The sequence below is a fragment of the Protopterus annectens genome, chromosome 11.part0 (assembly GCF_019279795.1).
Source record: "Protopterus annectens isolate FY-2018-M chromosome 11.part0, PAN1.0, whole genome shotgun sequence".
In the NCBI taxonomy this organism is placed as follows: domain Eukaryota; kingdom Metazoa; phylum Chordata; order Ceratodontiformes; family Protopteridae; genus Protopterus; species Protopterus annectens.
This window is the reverse complement of record NC_056745.1, coordinates 86875602-86896897: the sequence shown is the minus strand read 5'-3', so window position 1 is coordinate 86896897 and position 21296 is coordinate 86875602. Positions and strand designations below refer to the sequence as shown.

The following is a 21296-nucleotide window of genomic DNA, read 5'->3' as shown; positions in this document are numbered from 1 at the left end:
CAAGCATCCTTGGAAAACATAGAAAGAAGCTGGAGGGTGAGCATTTAAAATGTTATCACCAGAAAGGTATTTAGAATGGAGAAATCGAGGATGAGGTGGCCATGTGCCCTATTTTCTGGGTACCAGGAAGAGTCTAGAGTAGAAACCTTGGCCCATCTGTTCTGCAGGAACATGCTCTATTGCCCTCATGGACAGCAGGGAAAGGACTTGCTTTCTGGCCTCTGCCCACTGGTTTGGAGGAAGATCTGGGAACCCTTTTAGGGTTGGCAGAGTGCGAAAATAAAATTTTTATCCCTGGGACACTATGTTGAGGACCCAGTGGTCGTTTGGTAATGGTGGCCCAGTTGCTTTTGTGGAAGGAGAGTTTTCCTCCTAGGTGCACGAGCAGGTGAGCAGAGGGAGGGGGTGGAAGTGTGAAGTCATTGTGATTTCTTACCATAAGGGGGTGGCCTTGCACTCCCTGTTTTTGAAGAAGAGGAACTCCATTGCTTAGATCTCTGCATTCCCTGGGGCTGTCTGAGGGGTCTGCTGCCCCTGGGTCGGGACTGAGCTGGCCTGGAGGGGTCAGGAAAGGACCAGTGCTTGGAGGGGCAATGCCTACTGAACCTTGGTGGCTGGACCTGTAAGAAGTCTTTAACTGTCTGCATAGATTTAGCTTTTGTTTCCATCTTTAAGACCTCTTCTGCTTTGGTGCCAAATAAGTTGTCTGTTCAAGGGTGTGTCCAATAACTTGGATTTGACACGGTCTGGCAAGGTCTGTTCCTTAAGCCAAGCATGCCTTCTAAGGACAGAACCAGTGACTGCTGCCCTGCAAGATGCTTCTAGTGCATCAAAACCACACTGTAAGGTGTACTTAGTTACTTGATTTGCAGAATGCATCAACTCTTGTAACTTTATTAGGTTCATACGTAGGTACTAGGCTATCGGCCCAAGGGCCTACGTAAGCCTAGCCAACAAGGTTCCCTGGCTTACGCCACCCAAGAAAGTTATTTTGTTGTGCCACTGTCGAGCAGAGACACAGAAGTGATCCCTGGGGTGTATTTCCTATTTCCCATCTACTCATCAAGATTTTTCTTGAAGAGTGCTAATGAAGAACTTTGCTTGACATAGATGGGTTGCCTGTTCCAGGAGTATGGGAAGTCTCTGGGATGGGAATGTTTTAGGTTATCCAAGTCCAGTAAAGCAAATCCCACCTGAAATGTTCTTTCATCCTGCAAAGTAGGTTTTCAAATGCAAGTCTCTGAATAAAGCAGAGGAAATGGTATATTCTGTGTCATATGGTGGGAGACGTGGGAAGGACTTTCCAATTCAATCACCCACACTCATTTAGGAGTCATCTTCATTCTCAAGAAAGAGGTACCTTTCTTTTTTCACACCAGTAGATCAGAACGTGACTGCAGGCTCTGCAATGCCTGAAAGAAGCCTTCAACCAAGCGGAACCACTGTTCAGAGATAGCCTTGGATAGTGTACAGGAGAGTAGGGATGTGAGGGCCAGGCCTGCAGGTTACCAAAGACAGACTAATGTTTCTCTGTCATTCTTTCTAGCTGGGACATCCGCTTTGGAAGTCTGAGCCTGGGAACATGGTACTGGACAAACTCAAGAATGTAATGCTGTGCTGGAAACAGTAAAGACCTTAAGCTTATGTGTCTAAACAGTTTTGCAAGGAATTCTGCCTACTTCTAACAGTCTTCCGAGTAAATCCCTGAAAAGACCCTAAATCCCTTGTTATCATGCTCAGACCCTAAATAAAGGGCATAATAGTTATGAAAATCCTTTTTAGGGTCTACTAACCATAAAAGCATCTACCTTTTTTGTAACCTAACAAGACCACACACACCCAAAAATCTGACTAACTAGATGACACACGGATACAGACAGCAAACAGCAACTAAAGGCAATAAGAGAATTCTCCAGTGGGATACTTAACTGAATAAGCTCCCAAAGAGGCTAAATAACGTCTAACTTTTGACACAAAGTAGTGCATAAGTAATAAACTTCAACAATAAAGATCACAGATGGAAGATGTTGGTCATACAGAGGAATTATGCTGATATCCCCAAATGGTGGATGCTCAACAGCTGGAAGAAAACTGCTGAGCTCCAAGTCAGACCAGACATTGCCCCTTTAACTGAAGGTCTGGTAATTAGGACTACTGCAACAGTAATCTAAACAACCATCATCCTGGCCCATTTTCCAGCTACTACTGCTGCTGCACCCCAGCTTCCCACTCTGGCCACCACAGACATTCAGTTCTCTCCACATCAGTTTTCATTCTCACTCTCAAACTCTAATGATCCCTTTAAGATGGACTGTGGGTGTAAACTGGACCCCCTGACGTCTTGGGAAAGACGCATTTCAGAAATGCAAAGGGCTCATGACCAGGGACTACTTTGCAAGGTGGTGATGCTAAGCTATAGGTCTTCATCCTTGAAGATGGACTTGTGAGCTTCTGTACCAAGATGACCAACAAGAAAACACACACCTGACAGCCACATAAGAAGCTAAATGTTAAATCAATGAAACTTACAGTTTTTAAAATGGCAGTCTATCACAACCTAATATTCAATATTAGCACCAGAGATATTCAATATTAGCACAGAGAATAAGAATTCTCAGACTTTCCCCTAGGAGATTAATACAAACCTGCAGATACTTCATCCTATTACATGGCTAACCCTTCTGTGATACAAATTCCATTGTAAACATCAATATCAAACTTGGACTCCCTGCTTATACATAAAGTACTTCAGTAAAGTACATTACATAAGTGGTACTTCCTCCTCCACCAATTACTTTTTTTTCCCCAATACAGTTTCTTTTGGACCACAACACCCTGTGATCAAGCCTCCACCATTTGTCCATTTAATGCCCTCCAACGTCCTAGAAGAATGGGAGAGTCAGGAAAAAAAAGTGATCAAAGTTCTTACCTGTTAAATACCTAGTAAAGGCCAGCAAAGTTTTGCATGCCCACACCACTCCTGTTAGCTTAAATGGTGCAATGCTTGCTATCCTACGGCTTTAAGGCTGAGTGCTCCTGCACACTTCAGACCAGCTATAGTGCACATAACATATGGCAAACTCTGTTCCCTGTGGTCCTAAGCTGGCCAAATCCCAGACCTGTGCTTTAACCATGTGCACCTCCTATACAAGGACTCTGACAATACAACCCAAAAGGGATGTGTAGAGAACATTAAAAGACTGGAGGGTTCCACCTACACATATCCCTCTAGAAAAGCTCCAATCTTAAAGCAAGCCCAAATGTTTTGAAATCAGCCCAACACAGCCAAATTATGGTTTACAGGGCTTCATCAGATTTGAGCTCAATATAGTCAAGAGTCTACTAACACAGGTAAACTTTTCATTGCAAGGCATACAAAAGTTTGGCAAGAAAAAGATTCATGTACCAAGGCATTAATTTCCTTTCTTTCAAAAAATCTAAAAAGGGAAGAAGGATGTTTCTGTACTCACCTCTGGGTCTGCCAAGCGCTGAGAGAGCCCAACTACAAAAACAAGATTCTTCTGTACTACCCGCACACTAGCCAAATGTTTGCGGTTTTCTGAAATTTTCTGTTTTCTTTCATTCTGTTTCTGCTTTTTTTCATTTTTTATTCTCTGAAGCTCTTCTTGTGATAGAGGTTTATATATTGCTGGGTTTTCTGGGTATGGCTAACAAAACAGAAATCAATACAGTTTCAGAAAATTAGTTTTATGCACAATTTACTGTAAACAGTGTTTACTTGAGGTCTAACTCATGCAAAACACCAATAAGAATTAGAAAAAAAAATAAGATCATTTTAAGGCATTAACGGTCAAAGCTGTGAAACACTGAACTATGAAAAAAGACACCAACCACATAAGAACACAGCTTTCTGCAAAAACTTTCCTCATTAAACCAGAGTATGACATGCCCCAGGAATGTGAACCACTAGCCTAAATTCAAATAGCCAGCTTATGCACAGCTAACTCACTGCCTCTAGCATTTTATCCACTTCGGGCACTGACTGGATACAAGCTTAGGAGATACAGAAGCAAGCATATTAAAATTAAAGGGAAAAATTGACAGAAAATCACATTCTGGCATAAAAGACAACAGACCAAGCAAAAAGGGAAGTATTACCATCCGCACTACAGCAATTTCACGTCGCAAAAGGCTGGAGCTCTCACTGTGGCCTAAGTGACAAGAGTTAGATTAGTGACACCATCCCTGACGAAACCAGGTGAGGGGGGAGTAAAGAAGTGAAGTGATAAGGTATGCTCACCTATCTCTGGATGGAGTGGGAAGGATGCCTACATTTGGTGGCATTACAGGACACAAGATTTCCCCAGTGGCAAGAGAGTAAATCACCCTCCTGTGCTCTGGGGGAGGGGTGTCACATACACAGAAATGTTTCTTCGGTTAGTGAGGGTATAACCCCTCTCTGCAGTCAGACCATTGCATACTCCCCACCTTAACATGTTGAGTGTGTACATGCAAAGAGCTAAGGCTGAATAAAGAGAAATCACAAACCACTCCTGATTGCCTCTGACCCAGAGCTGATGGTGCAATTGGCCAAAACAAGTGTGGGGGCAAAGTGTAGTAAAATATATAAGCAACCATCCACATTCAACAGTGGAAACAGAGAAAAAATTTCAAGAAAAGTTATTAAAAATCAGCGTTAGGGAAAGTACCTGATTAACTTTATGGGTCACATCTCCAGTAAGATGTTACAAAAAGATTTCTCAAGCAGAACAAAAGCACCAAGATAATCAGACTAAGGGCACCTAGTAACAAACCCTCGAAGAACACAAGGCCCCCAAGTACGTAGAAAATGTAAGAACACTACAGACTATGTTTATCATCAACTAAACTCCAAAATAGTGGCAGTACCACTACCTTAAATGCAAATAAGAACACATTTGGAAGAGGATTGTAACAACTGGATATTATTGAACTGGTTCTTGTTAGACAAGAAAAAATATGCACAGGCAGTTTTTCAGCAACTATGGGTGTCTGGAGGTTACAAGCAGCTACATTTTCCAAGCTGGTCTGCTTACGGTTTCTGTGCAAGAACTCCAGCAGAAAAGTATACGTATTTTTCTAAACAAAAGGAAATTAAGCTTATGAAGGAGCTAAAGGGTTTGGTGTACATGAAGGTATTATAGCAACTCATTGAAGGTACAACTGCCAAGTTTCAAAATCCAGCTGTGACCACTGACTCTTTCTCCTTCTGTGCTTTATGATAACGATATTTGCTCTCCAGACTCCTGTATCCTTAACCAGAAAGTACTGAAAGGACTATCAGGAAGGAATGTATCCCAGCATACAGAAAATCACTACATGCAAGACACTACTGCTCAATGACCAATATAGACAGAACTATATGCAACTACTTCAGCTTTAGTCTATCTTCTTTGAATAAGATCCCCATTATGTAGTGCAAAAAATGCATAGCAGTTACAAGCCCTAGTAAAGAATGTTCTGATGCTTGCCATGAAGAACCCAAGTGACAAATCTCCCCTACCCTCAGCATGGAAATCCATTCTGCAACATCTCGAATTACTACAAAATGAACTCAGAAGCTGCTTCTTAAAAATTCTGAACAGCTATATTCTTGAAAAACACCGCAACAAAGCACTACTAGAGAAGAAGTTAATTGTACATGGAATATTCTTTAACATTTCATAATGAGAAGTAAAACAGACTTGGATAACTGTTATTTTTCTTCGACTCACACAAATAACTGATCTCCTTTACAAGTTCTTAGTGGTGAAATGGACAAAAAGGTTAATGGTCACCAAGAAAGGGAAAAAAAGACATCAAATTTTAAGTTTGACCCTTTGACACCTCCAAGGAGCCTATCAGTCAGCTATGGGGTATTAAAACAAGTACTTTAAGTCTTCCTGAACACTGAGGCACCTGAATGGCTTCTTTAAAGATAGTGGTCATTAATCAGGGCCTAATGATACCAATAAGCGTATTCAAACTCAGGAAATATGGCAGTACCATCATGGGTTTACGACTACCCCATGCCCACTATATCCATATATCTTTTGCACCAGACATCCACTTGGAAACTCACTTAAAGTGCTCTCTTGTCAAACTGGTGCATTACCAAGATAGAGATGCCCCCTGGTGTGTAGCCTAAGGAAGTGGTCTTTTGTCATTCATGCTGTACCCCACAGGGAATGGAACTTGGGAAGAGGAGGCAAAGTCATTTACCTCAAGGTCTAAAATAGATAAGACAGGTGAAGTCTAGTGCTCTGAAGTGAAGATGGAAAAACCAATACACAGGGCTGCAAGGGCTGAGTAGTGACCCTTTGCTAGACCATGACACATCTTCAAATGTTCTACAGTCAAATGCAAAGGTTAGTGCTGCCAAGGACAAAGATGTTTGCATCTTAGACAGTGGCGTCTCTCTCTACGGAAGCCAAACAGTGGTCAAGAAGGGTTCAAAAGTATGTTAAAAAAGACCTTCTGAGCTGTTGTATAGGAGGATTACTGCAATACATTATAATACAGTAAGTTCAGGTGAAGACAGTACATCTAAGGAAGGATATAGGATGTCACACACTACGCTGGTATCTGCTTGTATTTTTCCAGGAAAGCATCTCAGTATACCTTTACTTTGATGTAAACTGACAGTACAGGGCAGAGGTAAAAAACTGGTGTTGGACATGGGGCAGGCTGAATTTGGGACATGGGACATCACAGAATTCAAAGGAGAAAGAGCAAGAAAGTAGTCCTGTGATCTGTAGCACCTGGTAAGGAAACTATCTCGAACTGCTTAGGCTGAACTAGTAACGAGTTTTGTACATATCAACAAAAACTTCATGTCAGCATATTGTTTTCTTGCAAGGTTGCAAAAAGTCACAACTGTGTATTCGCACTACACAGTTTGGACATTGCTTCCACTGGTACCAAGCTTCATTTGGCGTATAGGGGGTGGTTTTTTGGGTTTTGTAAGTCAATTTTTGGATGGTTTCTACAACCAATGTTATAAGAAAATGAACTGTGCAGGTTGAAAAAAGTTACTTACCACAGCAGTCCAATTAGAATACTGGGAGCTGACAGTAGGGGGATCGATCTACTTTAGACAGGTAGGTTTTGACTATTACTGCTTTTTTAAGTTTTAATTCTAAAGATGATCACTGACGTGGTTGTGCTGTGGTTGGGTTAGTGATTTGGAATGTAATGGGGCAACGCAGACACAGCTGGGGTGTAAGTAGTAATGCAGGTAATACTTTTAGGAACAGAGCAGCTGCAAGGTAATCTGATGCCCTGGGTGGCACAGCTACTTGCCCCTACCCCTTCCAATTATTATTTAAAAAAAAAGTTTAAAAGGCTTATGGGGGACTGTTTGGCTGCTTAGACCGTCTACTGACTGATCAAACACTTTGTAATGTTCATGTCCCCTGCAAGTTAACTACCTGGGGCATGTGTGCCATTTATCCCCACCCTAGCTTATGTACTAGTGGAAATATCACTAGATCTAATCATTTATGGTGCCCTGTTCTGGGCTACTCACTGAAGACAGACCATGACCTACAAGGAACTCTCTTATACCAATTGATAACGTAACTAATACGTTCATGATGAAATGCTTCTGTATTGCAAGGGTGCCATGCTGAACTTATTTATGAGTTCTTGGAATTATGAGAGGGGTGATGGAGGAGGAAGTGAAACTACTAAATGAATCAGATTCTCTTGATTCTCTTGATGAATGTAGGTACAGTGATAAGTCAGTTTGGGTCAAAGTCACAAGGAAGTGGCCTGAGTGCATGTTTTTAAAATTAAAAACAGACAATTACCTCGGATTCTATCAGATCCATCATTAAAAGCGCAACTAAAGTCAGGTAAGACCAGTTAGAGATTAGGAGTATCATTTTTGACCCATGACACTGACTGCAACGGTTAGGTGAACGTGAATTCTGACACTTCAATTTTTTCTAGTGGACTCAAATCATACTTCCTACATTTAAAACAAAGCATGTTCATTGTCCTGGGATTCTGTGTGTGTGACATGCTTGTCTGTTGAGAAGGCCTCAGATTAATTTCCGTCACCTCTGATAAACTGTGGTAGAACACATTACTCAGAAGAGGTCTTTTGATATTTTTACAGCAGATGACTTAAATTTGGTTGAATATAACTGAGTAACATGTGAGATTAAAGACTTAGAGTGGAAAGTGCAAGGAGGTTTGGAGTGATCAGACTACTTGGAGCACAGGAGAGTGACAGGGTTTCAAGTGTCTAGTAAACACGTGCTTGTTATAACAGACAGGACTACCTGATGCACAAGTATGAATTGGTGGGGCACTAAATTAGACAAGAGTTTTGGAATACTAACACAAAAAATGTTCATATCATCAGATTTAAGCAGCTGGCTATTAAGTCAAATGAAGGTGTTGACCAGATAGGGGTGTGATGGCAAAGGAGGTCAGCAGCTGTATTACCTAGTAGATATGCACATTTTTCAGAATGCCCAATAGGAAGCGGAGGTGGTTTCACTAGGTTATATATAAAAATGATGTTGGGTTGCTGTGAATTGGTGTCTGGTGAAGAAAGAGTTAAACATGGTCTCCACCCCACCACAGCAGCAAACAGAAGAAAAAAGTTTGAATAGCACCTAACAAAAAGTACAGTTGTGTACACTTACCATAAATGTACATGTTAGAGTGTATTCACTGCTGCAGTCATTACATTTGGGAAATCTGCTGGCAGGTTGCCCTCAGTCGGCCGGAATAACAGTCTTGGGTCCTGTGTCAGTTGCTGTCTCCTCTTCCATGACGTCAGGTCATCAGGGGTATAAAACATGCAGCCAATGCCATTGCCCCAGATGTCTGGTGCCCCCCAAATAGGGAGCAAATATATGTAGGCTGGCGGGTGGGTAATCCGGACTGCAACAGTGAATACACTCGAACATCTACATTTATGTTAAGTGTACACAACTGTACTATGTTCTTCGTGTTTCACTGTTGGTCATTATATTTGGGTAGAATCCCAAAGCTATGGATGGGAGGATGGAACTAAACAGCATTAGGAGCAGCTATAAGGCCCTGCAGGACTGCAGTGGTAAAGCCTGCCCTGGATTTAGAAAAGAGGGGTAAATGGTAATGCTTTGGGAACTTATGAACTGAGTTCCAAGTAGCAGCTTCTAGATAGTCTCTGGTAGGCACCCCTCTGAGAAAAGCTGCTGAAGTAGAGGCAGCCCTGGTGGAATGGGATCTGATCCCCTTGGGCACAGGTTTACCATGGTGCAAGTAGGAGAAACAAATGCAATGGCTTATCCATTTAGAAATAGTCTGTGTTGATATAGCCTTCCCCTCTGATCCTGCAGCAAATGCCACCAGTAGTTGCTCGGACTTTCTCAGAGATTTTGTCCTGTTTAAGTAGAATCTTAGTTGTGTGTGTACATCCAATGAATGCAGAATCCGCTCCCCCTTGTTCTGCGGATTTGGGAAGAAAGTTGGCAGGTGAATGGTCTGGTTAAGAGCCACACTGGATACCACCTTAGGCATAAAAGAAGGATTGGTCCTGAGGGCCACCGTGTCCAGGTAAAAAAAATAATGAAAGGCTCCACTGCCACGAAAGCCTGTAGTTCTGAAACCCTTCTAGCTGAAATGACCGCCAAAAGAAAGGCGGTCTTCCAAGAAAGAAATTTTATATCCGCAGTAGCTGCTGGTTCAAAAGGAGGTAGGGTGAGTTTTTCCAGCACAAAACTTGAGGTTCCATGCAGGAGTTGGCACTCTCCTGGGAGGCCTTAAATTTTTGGCCCCCTCAGGTAGTGTTTTAGCAGGGGATGAGAAAAGAGGGGAGGCTTTGTGTTGTAATGAGCCGAGATGGCAGAGGCATGGATTTTTATTGAAGAAAAAGATAGGCCCTTGTGAAGCATCTCAGTTAAGTATTGCAAAATCTGAGGAATATTGGGCTTTGCTGTGCCTATTACTTGTGCTCGTTTCCAAGCACAGAATCTCTTCCATTTATCAGCATAAGATTTTCTAGTACTAGGCATTCTGGCCTCCAAAATGACATCCATCACAGGTTTACTGAGAGACATGGTTGGTGAAATTAGTTGATTAGGCATGCTGCAAGATTCAGAGCTTGGAGCTGAGTGTGCAGAATTTGATAGTTCTGCTGAGGCAATAGGTGAGGTGTTTGAGGCAAGTACCACGGAGGAAGGTGTGACATATTCCTTAGAAGCAGGTACCAGTGTTGCCAAGGCCTGTCAGGAGCAATTAGAATCATTTTTGGTTTTTCCTGTCTGACTTTTATTAAGACCTTGGAGAGTACAGGCAGAGGGGGAAAAGCATGGACTGATAGGTTTTTCCAGCTGAAGGATAGAGCATCGACTTTCCATGCTTTTTTGTGATAAGTTCTTGTGCAGAATTTGTCCAACTGATAGACCTGTTTGCTTCTCCCCAAAACTATGTCTGGGCTCCCCCATTTCTGTGTTAATATGCTGAAGATTTGTGGATCCAGTTTCCATTTGTGCGGGTCCATAAGATTTCTGCTTAGGTCGTCTGCCAGAGTATTTTGCTTTCCTGGAAGAAATTGAGCTTTAAGATGTACTTGGCAAGTCAAGGCTGTGTTCCACAAAGCCATGGCTAGTCTGAAAAGGGGGTAAGAGTGGGTACCCCCCTGCTTATGTGCCACATAACTGTGGTGTTGTCCATCTTTATCAGTAGTTGTCTTGGATGAAGAAGTCCTTGAAGGCTGTCAGAGCATTCTGAACAGCTAGCATTTCTTTCTGGTTGATATGTAGATGCATTTGATTGGGGCTCCATTTGCCCTGAATGAATCTCCATGCCAGGTGGGCCCCCCAAGCATAGTCTGATGAATCTGTAGTTAGGGTTTGGGTGGCAGGGGGTAGAATAAATGACAGCCCCTTGTTTTGGAGAAAGGTCCCTGCCCACCAAAGAAACTCCTGTAGCAGGCAGGGAATGAGAGAAATCACTATTTCCAGGCTGTGACAATGATGACTCCATAAGCTTTTTAGATACCATTGAAGTTTCCTCATATGGAGTCTCACATACGGAATTAGTAGACTGCAGGATGCCATGAACCCCAAAGCCTGCAGAATTTGTCTTGCAGATAGCGGGTTTTTGTTGCCATTTGTTTGAAGTATGTTGTCAATTGAATTTGTTTGTCTGGTGTAAGGCAAGCCATCTGGGCAGTTGTATTCAAGCTTGCACCTAGGAATGTAATTATTTGAGAGGGTACCAGATGCGATTTATTTTAGTTTATGGTGTACCCTAGGCATGCTAGACGCCTTTTTACAAATGCCAGATGTAAAAGAAGAGTGTCCTTGTCCTCTGCCTGAATGGGACAATCGTCCAGATAAAGATAAATTTGAATGTTTGTCTGCAAAATGCAATTACTAGTGTCAGGCACTTAGTAAAGACCCTGGGCGCAGTATACAAGCCAAAGGGCAGTGCAGAGAATTGGCAATTCAAAAAGCCTGCTTTGAAGCGGAGGTATCTTCTGCAAGATTCCCTTATTGGGATATGCAGGTATGCCTCTTAAGTCTAGAGTTACCAACCAGGCATTCTAGCCTAGCATAGGCACTAGCTGTTGTAAAGTCAGCATTTTGAATTTTGGAGTGTCCAGGAACGTGTTTAGAATTGATAAGTCCAGAAATGGGCACCATTATTTGTCTTTTCGGGGTACCAGGAAGAGTCAAATAAAATCCTCGTCCTTTTTCCTTTTCTGGTACTGGTTGAATAGCCCCCATATCCATGAGGGACATGACTTGTTTCTGGGGCTCTGCCCACTGGTTTGGTGGCAGATCTAGCCATCCATTTGGAAATGAAATCTGTACCCCTGGGATACTATGTTCAGTATCCACTTCTCCTGGGTAATTAAATGCCATTTTTGAGCATGAAGTACTAGTTTTCGCCCCAAGGGGGCTGCCAAAAGATAAGTGCTTGGAGATGGCAGAGGAAAGTCATTCAGACGGCTTACTGCAGGGCTGTGCTTTGTTACCTCCAGATTTGGAGGTGGAGGCACCTCACTGCTTTGACCTGTAAGATCCCGGTGTTTGATATCTGGAGCCTTTTGAGCACCTGGGTTTGCCCTGATTGGCTCTGTTGGACACAGGAAAGGACCAATTCTTAGTAGGCCAGTGCTTACTGAACCTGGGTGGCTGCACTTGCAAGAAATCTTTTACAGTCTGCATAGATTTAGCTTTGTCTTCCATTTTCTTTAAAACCTCTTCTACCTTATTACCAAACAGACTGTCATGCTGTAAAGGGGCATCCAACAATCTACCTTTAACATGATCAGGCAGATTTTGCTCCTTGAGCCAGGCATGCCTTCTTATCACAGATCCAGTTATGGCAGCCCAGCAGGAGGCCTACAAGGAATCAAAACCACATTGCAAAGTATGCTTTCCAATCTGTTCTTCTGAATGCAATAAATCCTGTAACTCCACACAATCAGAAATCAACATAATTTTCTGTTTCAGTAAGACCATAACATACTGTTGATATTTAAGCATATGTAAAGTACAGTTTTGTACCTACCATAAATGTAGATGTTCGAGTGCTCATACAGCTGCAGTCATTACAGATGGGTTATCCTGCCGTCAGGCGGGTCCTCTGTCGGCCGAATTCCAAAGTCTAGGTCCGGCATCGGTTGTCGTCGCTTCTTCCCTGATGTCAGTGCGGCAGGGGTATAAAAGAGGCAGCAGACGCCATTTTCTTCAGTTTTTCTTGCCCCAGATGTCAGGTGCCCCCAGAAGGAAGGCAAAACAAACTTATGCAAACATGCAATATAGAATAATCAAAAAACAGTAGTTGCAAGCAAATACACCATAAGAGAATACCCCAAATAGGTTGTATGATAAGGTGTTTGTCATAAGGCCTGTCCTAAGAGGGGACGGGGACGGGGGGGGGGGGGGTAACCTGGACTGCAGCTGTATGAGCACTCTAACATCTACATTTATGGTAGGTACAAAACTGTACTATGCTCATCGTGCATACAGCTGCAGTGATTACAGATGGGAAGAATCCCAAAGCTAAGTAGGGGTGGTAGGCACTAAGTGGAAGTAGGAGGAGGGAGGATGCCCTGCAAGACTGCTGTGGCAAAACCCGCTCTAGATTTAGAGTATAGTGGAAGGTGATAGTGCTTGGAGAAAGTGTGGACTGAACTCCAAGTGGCTGCTTCCAAAATGTCCTTGGTAGGGACCCCCCTGAGGAAGGCTGCAGAGGTAGCTGTGGCCCTGGTGGAGTGGGATCTGATGCATGCAGGCACAGTTTTTCCATGAAATGAGCAACAAAAGCGTATGCAGTGGGCTATCCATTTTGAAATTGTCTGTTTGGAAATAGCCTTTCCTTGAGCACCTGTAGCATAGGACACAAAGAGTTGCTCGGATTTCCTGAATGGCTTTGTCCTGTCCAAATAGTAACGAAGTTGTCTGGGAATGTCCAAAGAATGTAGTAGTCTTTCCCCTTTGTTTTGTGGATTAGGATAAAAGGTAGGTAAGTGGATAGTCTGATTCAAAGCTACACTGGATACTACCTTTGGCATAAAGGTAGGGTTGGTTCATAAGGAAACTCTGTCCTGATGGAAAATCATGAATGGTTGCACAGCCATGAGGGCCTGTAGCTCAGAAACCCTGAGTGCTGAGGTGATAGCCAGAAGAAAGGCTGTTATCCATGACAAGTATTGTAGTTCTGTTGAAGAAGCTGGCTCGAAGGGAGGAAGGGTCAGCTTTTCCAATAAGAAGTTGAGGTCCCAAGCAGGGACTGGTGGTTTCCTTGGGAGTTTTATATTCTTTGCCCCTCTGAGGAACTGCCTTAAGAGAGGATGAGAGAATAAAGGAGGATCTGTGTTGTATTGTGCAGAAATGGCTGAAGCGTGGATCTTGATGGAGGAGAAGGAAAGTCCACTGTTTAACATCTCAGCTAGGTACTGTAAAATTTGAGGTATATTTATTACCCAAGGATTCTGGTCCTTTTCTTGATTCCAGGCACAAAATCGTTTCCATTTGGCGGGGTAGGCTTTTCTAGTAGAAGGTCTTCTGGCCTCCAAGATGACATCCTGCACCTCCTTGGAGAGGAGAGTCTGTTGGGAAATAGTACAGTTTTGTACCTACCATAAATGTAGATGTTAGAGTGCTAATACAGCTGCAGTCATAACAGATGGGTTCTCCTGCCGTCAGGCGGGTCCTCGGTCGGCCAAATTCCAAAGTCTAGGTCCGACGTCGGTTGTCGTTGATTCTTCCCTGACGTCAGTGCGACAGGGGTATAAAGGAACCAGCCGACACCATTTTCTTCAGTTTTTCTTGCCCCAGATGTCAGGTGCCCCCAGAAGGAAGGCAATACATAAATTTGTGTAATAAAGCAGTGCAATATAATCAAAATACAGTAGTTGCAAGCAAATACATCATAAATGAATACCCCAATCAGGTTGCATGAGGATGTGTTAGCCTATAGGCCTGTCCCAAGAGGGGAAGGAGGGAGGGAAACCTGGACTGCAGCTGTATTAGCACTCTAACATCTACATTTATGGAGGTACAAAACTGTACTATGTTCATCGTGCATACAGCTGCAGTCATAACAGATGGGTAGAATCCCAAAGCTAAGAAAGGGGTGGTAGGCACTAGGTGGAACTAGGAGGAGCCAGGATGCCCTGCAAGACTGCAGTGGCAAAGCCTGCTCTAGTTTTGGAGTATAGTGGTAGGTGGTAGTGCTTGGAGAAGGTATGCACAGAACTCCAAGTGGCTGCTTCCAAAATATCTTTGGTAGGAACTCCTCTGAGGAAAGCTGCAGAGGTAGCTGTGGCCCTTGTAGAGTAAGATCTGATGCCTGTAGGTACAGTTTTGCCATGAAAAGAATAGCAAAAACGTATGCAGTGGGCTATCCATTTTGAGATTGTCTGTCTCGAAATTGGCTTTCCTTGAGCTCCTACAGCATAGGACACAAAGAGCTGTTCTGATTTTCTGAAAGGTTTTGTTCTGTCCAGATAATAACGTAGTTGTCTGTGGACGTCCAAGGAATGTAGTAATCTCTCCCCTTTGTTTTGAGGATTAGGATAAAAGGTAGGTAAGTGTATGGCCTGATTCAAAGCTACCCTGGATACCACTTTAGGCATAAAGGACAGGTTGGTTTGTAAGGAAACTCTGTCCTGATGGAAGATGATAAAAAGCTGCACAGCCATGAGAGCTTGTAGTTCTGAAACTCTACGAGCTGAGGTAATAGCCAGAAGGAAAGCTGTTTTCCAGGACAAATATTGCAAATCTGATGAGGCAGCTGGCTCAAAGGGAGGCAAGGTCAGTTTCTCCAGAATGAAATTGAGATCCCAAGCAGGTATTGGTCGTTTCCTTGGGGGTCTTAGATTCTTAGCCCCTCTGAGGAACTGTCTTAAGAGAGGGTGAGAGAACAAGGGTGGATCAGTGTTGTATTCTGCAGAAATGGCTGAGGCATGGATTTTGATGGAGGAGAATGAAAGTCCACTGCTTAGCAGCTCAGCTAAATACTGTAGTATTTGAGGTAAATTCAGTTTTCCAGGATCCTGCCCCTTTTTCTCATTCCAGACACAAAACCGTTTCCATTTTGCAGAGTAAGCTTTTCTAGTTGACGGCCTTCTGGCTTCCAAAATTACATCCTGCACCTCCTTGGAGAGTAGGGTCTGTTGTGATGCTAAGGAATCTTCCATGCGGCTAGACTGAGTGTTTTTAGCTGGCTGTGAAGAGTTTTGAAGCTGTGCTGAGTCAGAAGAAGAGGCATTAGAGGCAGGGTCCATGGTGGGGAATGCGTCAGGCTCCTCAGGAGTGGGTACCAGTGTTGTCTTGGCCAGTCCGGAGCAATGAGAATCATCTTTGGTCTTTCTGCTCTGGTTTTCAATAGAACTTTGGGCAGCAGAGGAAGAGGTGGGAAGGCATAAACAGTCATTGATGTCCAACTGAAACAGAGCGTCCACTCTCCAGGCCTTTGGATAGAAAATCCTTGAGCAGAATTTTGCCAATTGGTGATTTCTGTGGGAGGCAGAGAGATCTAGGTCTGGCCTTCCCCATGCTTGGATTATTTCTGTAAAAACGTTTGGATTCAATTTCCATTCGTGTGGATCTGTCATATTTCTGCTTAGGTTGTCTGCCAGCGTGTTTTCCTTGCCTGGCAAGTACTGTGCTTGTAGTTCGATTTGTAAGTCCATGGCCATGTTCCAAAGTGACATGGCCAGTCTGCATAGGGGGTATGAATGTGTTCCTCCCTGTTTGTTTATGTACCACATAACTGTGGTGTTGTCCGTTCTTATCAATAGTTGACCTGGTTGTAAAAGGTCCTTGAAAGCTATAATAGCATTTATTACTGCTAGCATTTTCTTTTTGATTGATGTGAAGGTGCTTTTCGTTTTGGGACCACTTGCCCTGAATGCACCGATCTGTCATGTGCGCCCTCCAGGCATAGTCCGAGGCGTCTGTTGTGATGACTGGATTTGCTTGAGGCTTGCTGAATGGAAGACCTGTGTTTGTTTGGCATGCTTGAGCCCACCACAGAAATTACTTTTGCAGACATGGAATTAGTGGTATTATTGTTTCCAAACTGTGGCTGTGTTGAGACCATATGTTTTTCAGGTACCATTGAAGTTTCCTCATATGCAGCTTTGCACATGGGATCAGTAAGATGCAAGATGCCATGAATCCCAGAGCCTGCAGGATTTTCCTTGCAGTCAGCCTGGTGAAATTTGCTAGTGCTCTGAAGTATTGAGTTAGCTGCCCCTGCTTCTCTGGCGTGAGGTAGGCCATCTGGGTGTTTGTGTCCAAGTTGGCACCCAGGAAAATTATCTTCCGAGAGGGTATTAGCCTTGATTTCTTTTTGTTGACTGTGTATCCCAGAGAGTTCAACAACATTATTACATAAGCCAGATGTTTCAGAAGAATGTGCTTGCTGTCCGCTTGGATCAGGCAGTCCAAATAGGGGTATATTTGTATCCCTTGAAGTCTGCAGTAGGCAATTACTGATGCCAGGCATTTCGTGAATACTCTGGGCGCAGTAGATAAGCCAAAGGGCAATGCAGAGAATTGATAATGGGTTGAACCTGCAAGAAATCTGAGGTACCTTCTGCAATTTTGTCTGATTGGGACATGCAGGTATGCCTCCATGAGGTCCAATGTTACCAGCCAAGACTCCTTGCCCAGCATAGGAAGAAGTTGCTGTAGAGTGAGCATCTTGAATTTTGGTACGAGTAGAAATGTGTTTAGGATGGATAGGTCCAAAATAGGTCTCCAATCTTTTCCCTTCCTTGGTACCAGGAATAGCCTGGAATAAAAACCTTGACCTTGTTCGTGAGTAGGTACCTCTTGAATAGCTTTCATGTCTATGAGATCTGTAATTTGCCTTTGTGCCTCTGCCCTTTGAATGTGTGGCAGGTTAGGCATGCCTCTCATTTTTGGAAGGGTGTGAAAATGGAATCTGTAGCCTCTGTTTATAATGTCCAGGATCCATCAGATCAGAGGATTCAAAAGGGGAGTAAGAATGTTCCTGATCATCAGAGTGCTCTGAAATAATGGAGCCCTGATCAGAGGAGGGGGATTCTTCCTCCACTCTGGGCCTTTTGTCCGGTGGGGGTTGAGAACCCCTGATAAGAGTAATCAAATCCTCTGCCATTTTAAGCATCTGCTTTTTAGGCATGGGGCCTTGAGAGGGGGTCTGAGGACCCTGTTTTTTGGTTTTCATGGCTGCTTTAGATTTAGTGAAAGCTTTAATAGAGAAGGAGGAAGGCCTGAAGACCCCTTGAGAAATGGCAGGCCTGTCTAAATTCTGAGTTTCCCCGCCAGGAGTGGCGTCGGTATCTGCAGTAGAAATGGGGGCCGAGGAGCCTGCGACCTTGGGTACTGAAGACACCGGTAATGCATTGTCATCGGTACTCAGGGGCTGCGTAGGCGCCTCGCATAGTACCGGAGAAAGTACAGTTTTGTACCTACCATAAATGTAGATGTTCGAGTGCTAATACAGCTGCAGTAATCACAGATGGGTTTTCAGCCGTCAGGCGGTCCCTCGGTCGGCCGAATTCCAAAGTCTTGGTCCGGCGTCGGTTGTCGTCGCTTACTCTTCTGACGTCAGTAAGGCCAGAGTATACATGACACAGCCGACGCCATGTTCTTCAGTCTTTCTTGCCCCAGATGTCAGGTGCCCCCAAAAGGAAGGCAATACATAAATAAGGCTTATCTACATATGCAAGCAATGCAATGTAATGCAAAATCAGTGTAAGCAAGCAAATAAAACATAGCAGGATAACCCAGTCAGGTGGTATGAAAAGGTTGTTAGGCCCCATGCCTTTACCAAGTGGGGAAGGAGGGAGGGAAACCTGCACTGCAGCTGTATTAGCACTCGAACATCTACATTTATGGTAGGTACAAAACTGTACTATGTTCATCGTGCATACAGCTGCAGTAATCACAGATGGGTAGAGTCCCAAAGCTATGCATAGGGTGGTAGGTACTATGAGGAACTGGGTTGAGCCAGAATGCCCTGCAAAACAGCAGTGGCAAAGCCTGCTCTTGTTCTGGAATATAAGGGCAGGTGGTAGTGTTTTGTGAAGGTATGTACAGAACTCCAAGTGGCTGCCTCCAAAATATCCTTCGTAGGAACACCTCTGAGGAAGGCTGTAGAGGTGGCTGTGGCCCTGGTGGAGTGAGATCTGATACCAGTAGGGACAGATTTCCCATGATAGGAATAACAAAACCGTATGCAGTGGCCAATCCATTTGGAAATGGTCTGTTTGGTAACTGGTTTCCCTTGAACCCCTACGGCGTAGGACACAAAGTTGTTCTGATTTCCTGAAGGACTTTGTTCTGTCCAAATAATAACATAGCTGCCTATGGATGTCTAAAGAGTAAAGCAGCCTCTCCCCTTTGTTTTGTGGGTTAGGATAAAAGGTAGGAAGGTGTATAGCTTGATTTAAGGCTACCCTGGATACCACTTTTGGCATAAAAGATGGGTTGGTACGAAGGGAAAAGTACAGTTTTGTACCTACCATAAATGTAGATGTTCGAGGATTCCCTTGCTGCAGTCCTGACAATTGGGTATAGTCCGCGTCCCAGTCGGCCCGAATACCAGAGTATAAGGCTGACGTCGGTCATGGCGCCTTAGACTGACGTCAGTACGTCAGGGTACTAATGCGCATGACCGACGCCATTTCCTCAGTCTTTTCTTGCCCCAGATGTCAGAAGACCCAAAAAGACAAGTCCCAAAACAACCTGCAGCAAAAACATGTAGAATATATACAGTAATATATACAAAAATATAAGCATGTAAACTCACCTACACAACCACCCTGAAACACAGAGGGAAGGAGGGAGGTAAATTGGACTGCAGCAAGGGAATCCTCGAACATCTACATTTATGGTAGGTACAAAACTGTACTATGTTCTTCGCCTTCCCTTGCTGCAGTCCTGACAATTGGGTAGAATCCCAAAGCAGAGGTAAGGGAGGCTGGCAAATTATAAAGTAGCAGGAGCTGACAACATGCCTTGTAAAACAGCTGTGGCAAAACCAGCTCTAGTCTTAGAGTATATAGGCAGGTGATAATGCCTAGAGAAAGTATGCACTGAACTCCAAGTAGCCGCTTCCAGAATATCCTTAGTTGCCACCCCTTAGAAATGCTGTTGAAGTGGCAGTAGCCCTAGTGGAATGAGGCCTAATCCCAGCTGGAACCTCTTTGCCATGATGGGAATAACAAAATGCAATGCAAAAGCCAATCCACCTAGAAATAGTTTGTTTTGACACAGGCTTGCCCTGTGAACTTAAAGCAAAAGAAACAAGTAACTGCTGAGACTGCCTAAAATCTTTAGTCCTGCTCAAATAATAACGCAATTGCCTGTGTACATCTAAAGTGTGCAAAATCTTTTCCCTTTATTTTGAGGATCTGCAAAAACGTAGGCAAATGAATAGTTTGGTTTAAAGCCACACTAGAAACCACCTTAGGCATAAAGGAAGGATTAGTACGTAATGATACCCTGTCCTTATGGAAAATCAAAAGGGCTCTACTGCCATAAGGGCCTGCAACTCAGACACCCTTCTTGCAGAAGTAATAGCCAACAGAAAAGCAGTCTTCCATGACAAATATTTCAATTCAGCAGTAGCTGCAGGCTCAAAAGGTTGTAGAGTAAGTTTTTCCAACACAAAATTGAGATCCCAAGCAGGAGTAGGAGCTCTACGTGGGGGTCTTATATTCTTTGCCCTCTAAGAAACTGCTTGAACAAAGGATGCGAAAACAAAGGTGGGTCACAATCATAGTGAGCTGAAATTGCTGCAGCATGAATCTTTATGGAAGAGAAAGACAAACCTTTGTCCAATAATTCAGTAAGATATTGAAGAGCCACACTCAAATTAGGCTCTGAAATCTCCAAATTCTTTGCTGTACTCCAAAATAAAAATCTCTTCCATTTTTCTGTACACTCTCCTAGTACTAGGCCTTCTAGCTTCCATAATCACATTTAAAACTTGTTGAGGAAGCTGAGACCTACCATGCTTCAACACAGAATATGCCAAGCTGTGAGATGAAGAGATTGAAGCTTGACATTGAGCAGATGACCGTCCTTCTGAGATAACAGATGAGGAATCAGAGGTAAAGGCCATGGAGGCTTCTTTACAAGACTCCTTAGAAGTGGGTACCAGTGTTGCGAGGCCAATCTGGAGCTATCAAAATCATCCTTGGCCTGTCCTGTCTGACCTTTAGTAATACCTTTGGAAGAAGAGGTAGAGGTGGAAAGGCATAGACATGAAGGTTTTTCCAACTGAAAGACAGAGCATCCACTTTCCAAGCTGTGTGATGAAACCCCTTTGTGCAATACTTTGGCAGCTGGTGGTTTAGTGGAGAAGCGAACAGATCTATGTCTGGAGTTCCCCATGACACTGTCAATTTCTGAAATACATGAAGATCCAGTTTCCACTCGTGGGGATCCATGATTTGTCTGCTTAAAACATCTGCTAGGGAGTTCTGTGCTCCTGGCAGAAACCTTGCCTGAAGAGTCAGTTGCAGGCTTAACGCAGTCTCCCATAAAATCATTGCTTGCCTGCATAGAGGATAAGAATGTGTTCCCCCTTGCTTGTTGATGTACCACATGACAGTTGTGTTGTCTGTCAGAATCAACACCTGCCCTGGAAGAAGTAACTCCTTGAACGCCATCAATGCAAACTGGACTGCTAACATCTCCTTCATGTTGATATGTAGATGCTGTAGTCTGGCAGGCCACTTGTCTTGTATCCACTTTCCATTTAGATGAGCTCCCAAGCAGTGTCCGAGGCATCTGTCGTTAAAATCTGACTCGCCTCTGGCCGGGTCACAGAGAGTCCCTTGTTTAGGTGACATTCCT

At 43.7% G+C, this 21296-nt stretch overlaps 1 protein-coding gene across 1 annotated transcript in view; it reads right to left on the bottom strand.

Annotated features, from left to right (window-relative positions):
- Positions 1 to 21296, bottom strand: part of CNOT4 (CCR4-NOT transcription complex subunit 4) — a 1808607-nt gene that overhangs the window by 1365855 nt on the left and 421456 nt on the right. Inside the window, exon 3 of the mRNA XM_044087468.1 lies at positions 3471 to 3668. Coding sequence (XP_043943403.1) covers positions 3471 to 3668 — 198 coding nt within the window. The remainder of the gene's footprint in view (positions 1 to 3470; positions 3669 to 21296) is intronic.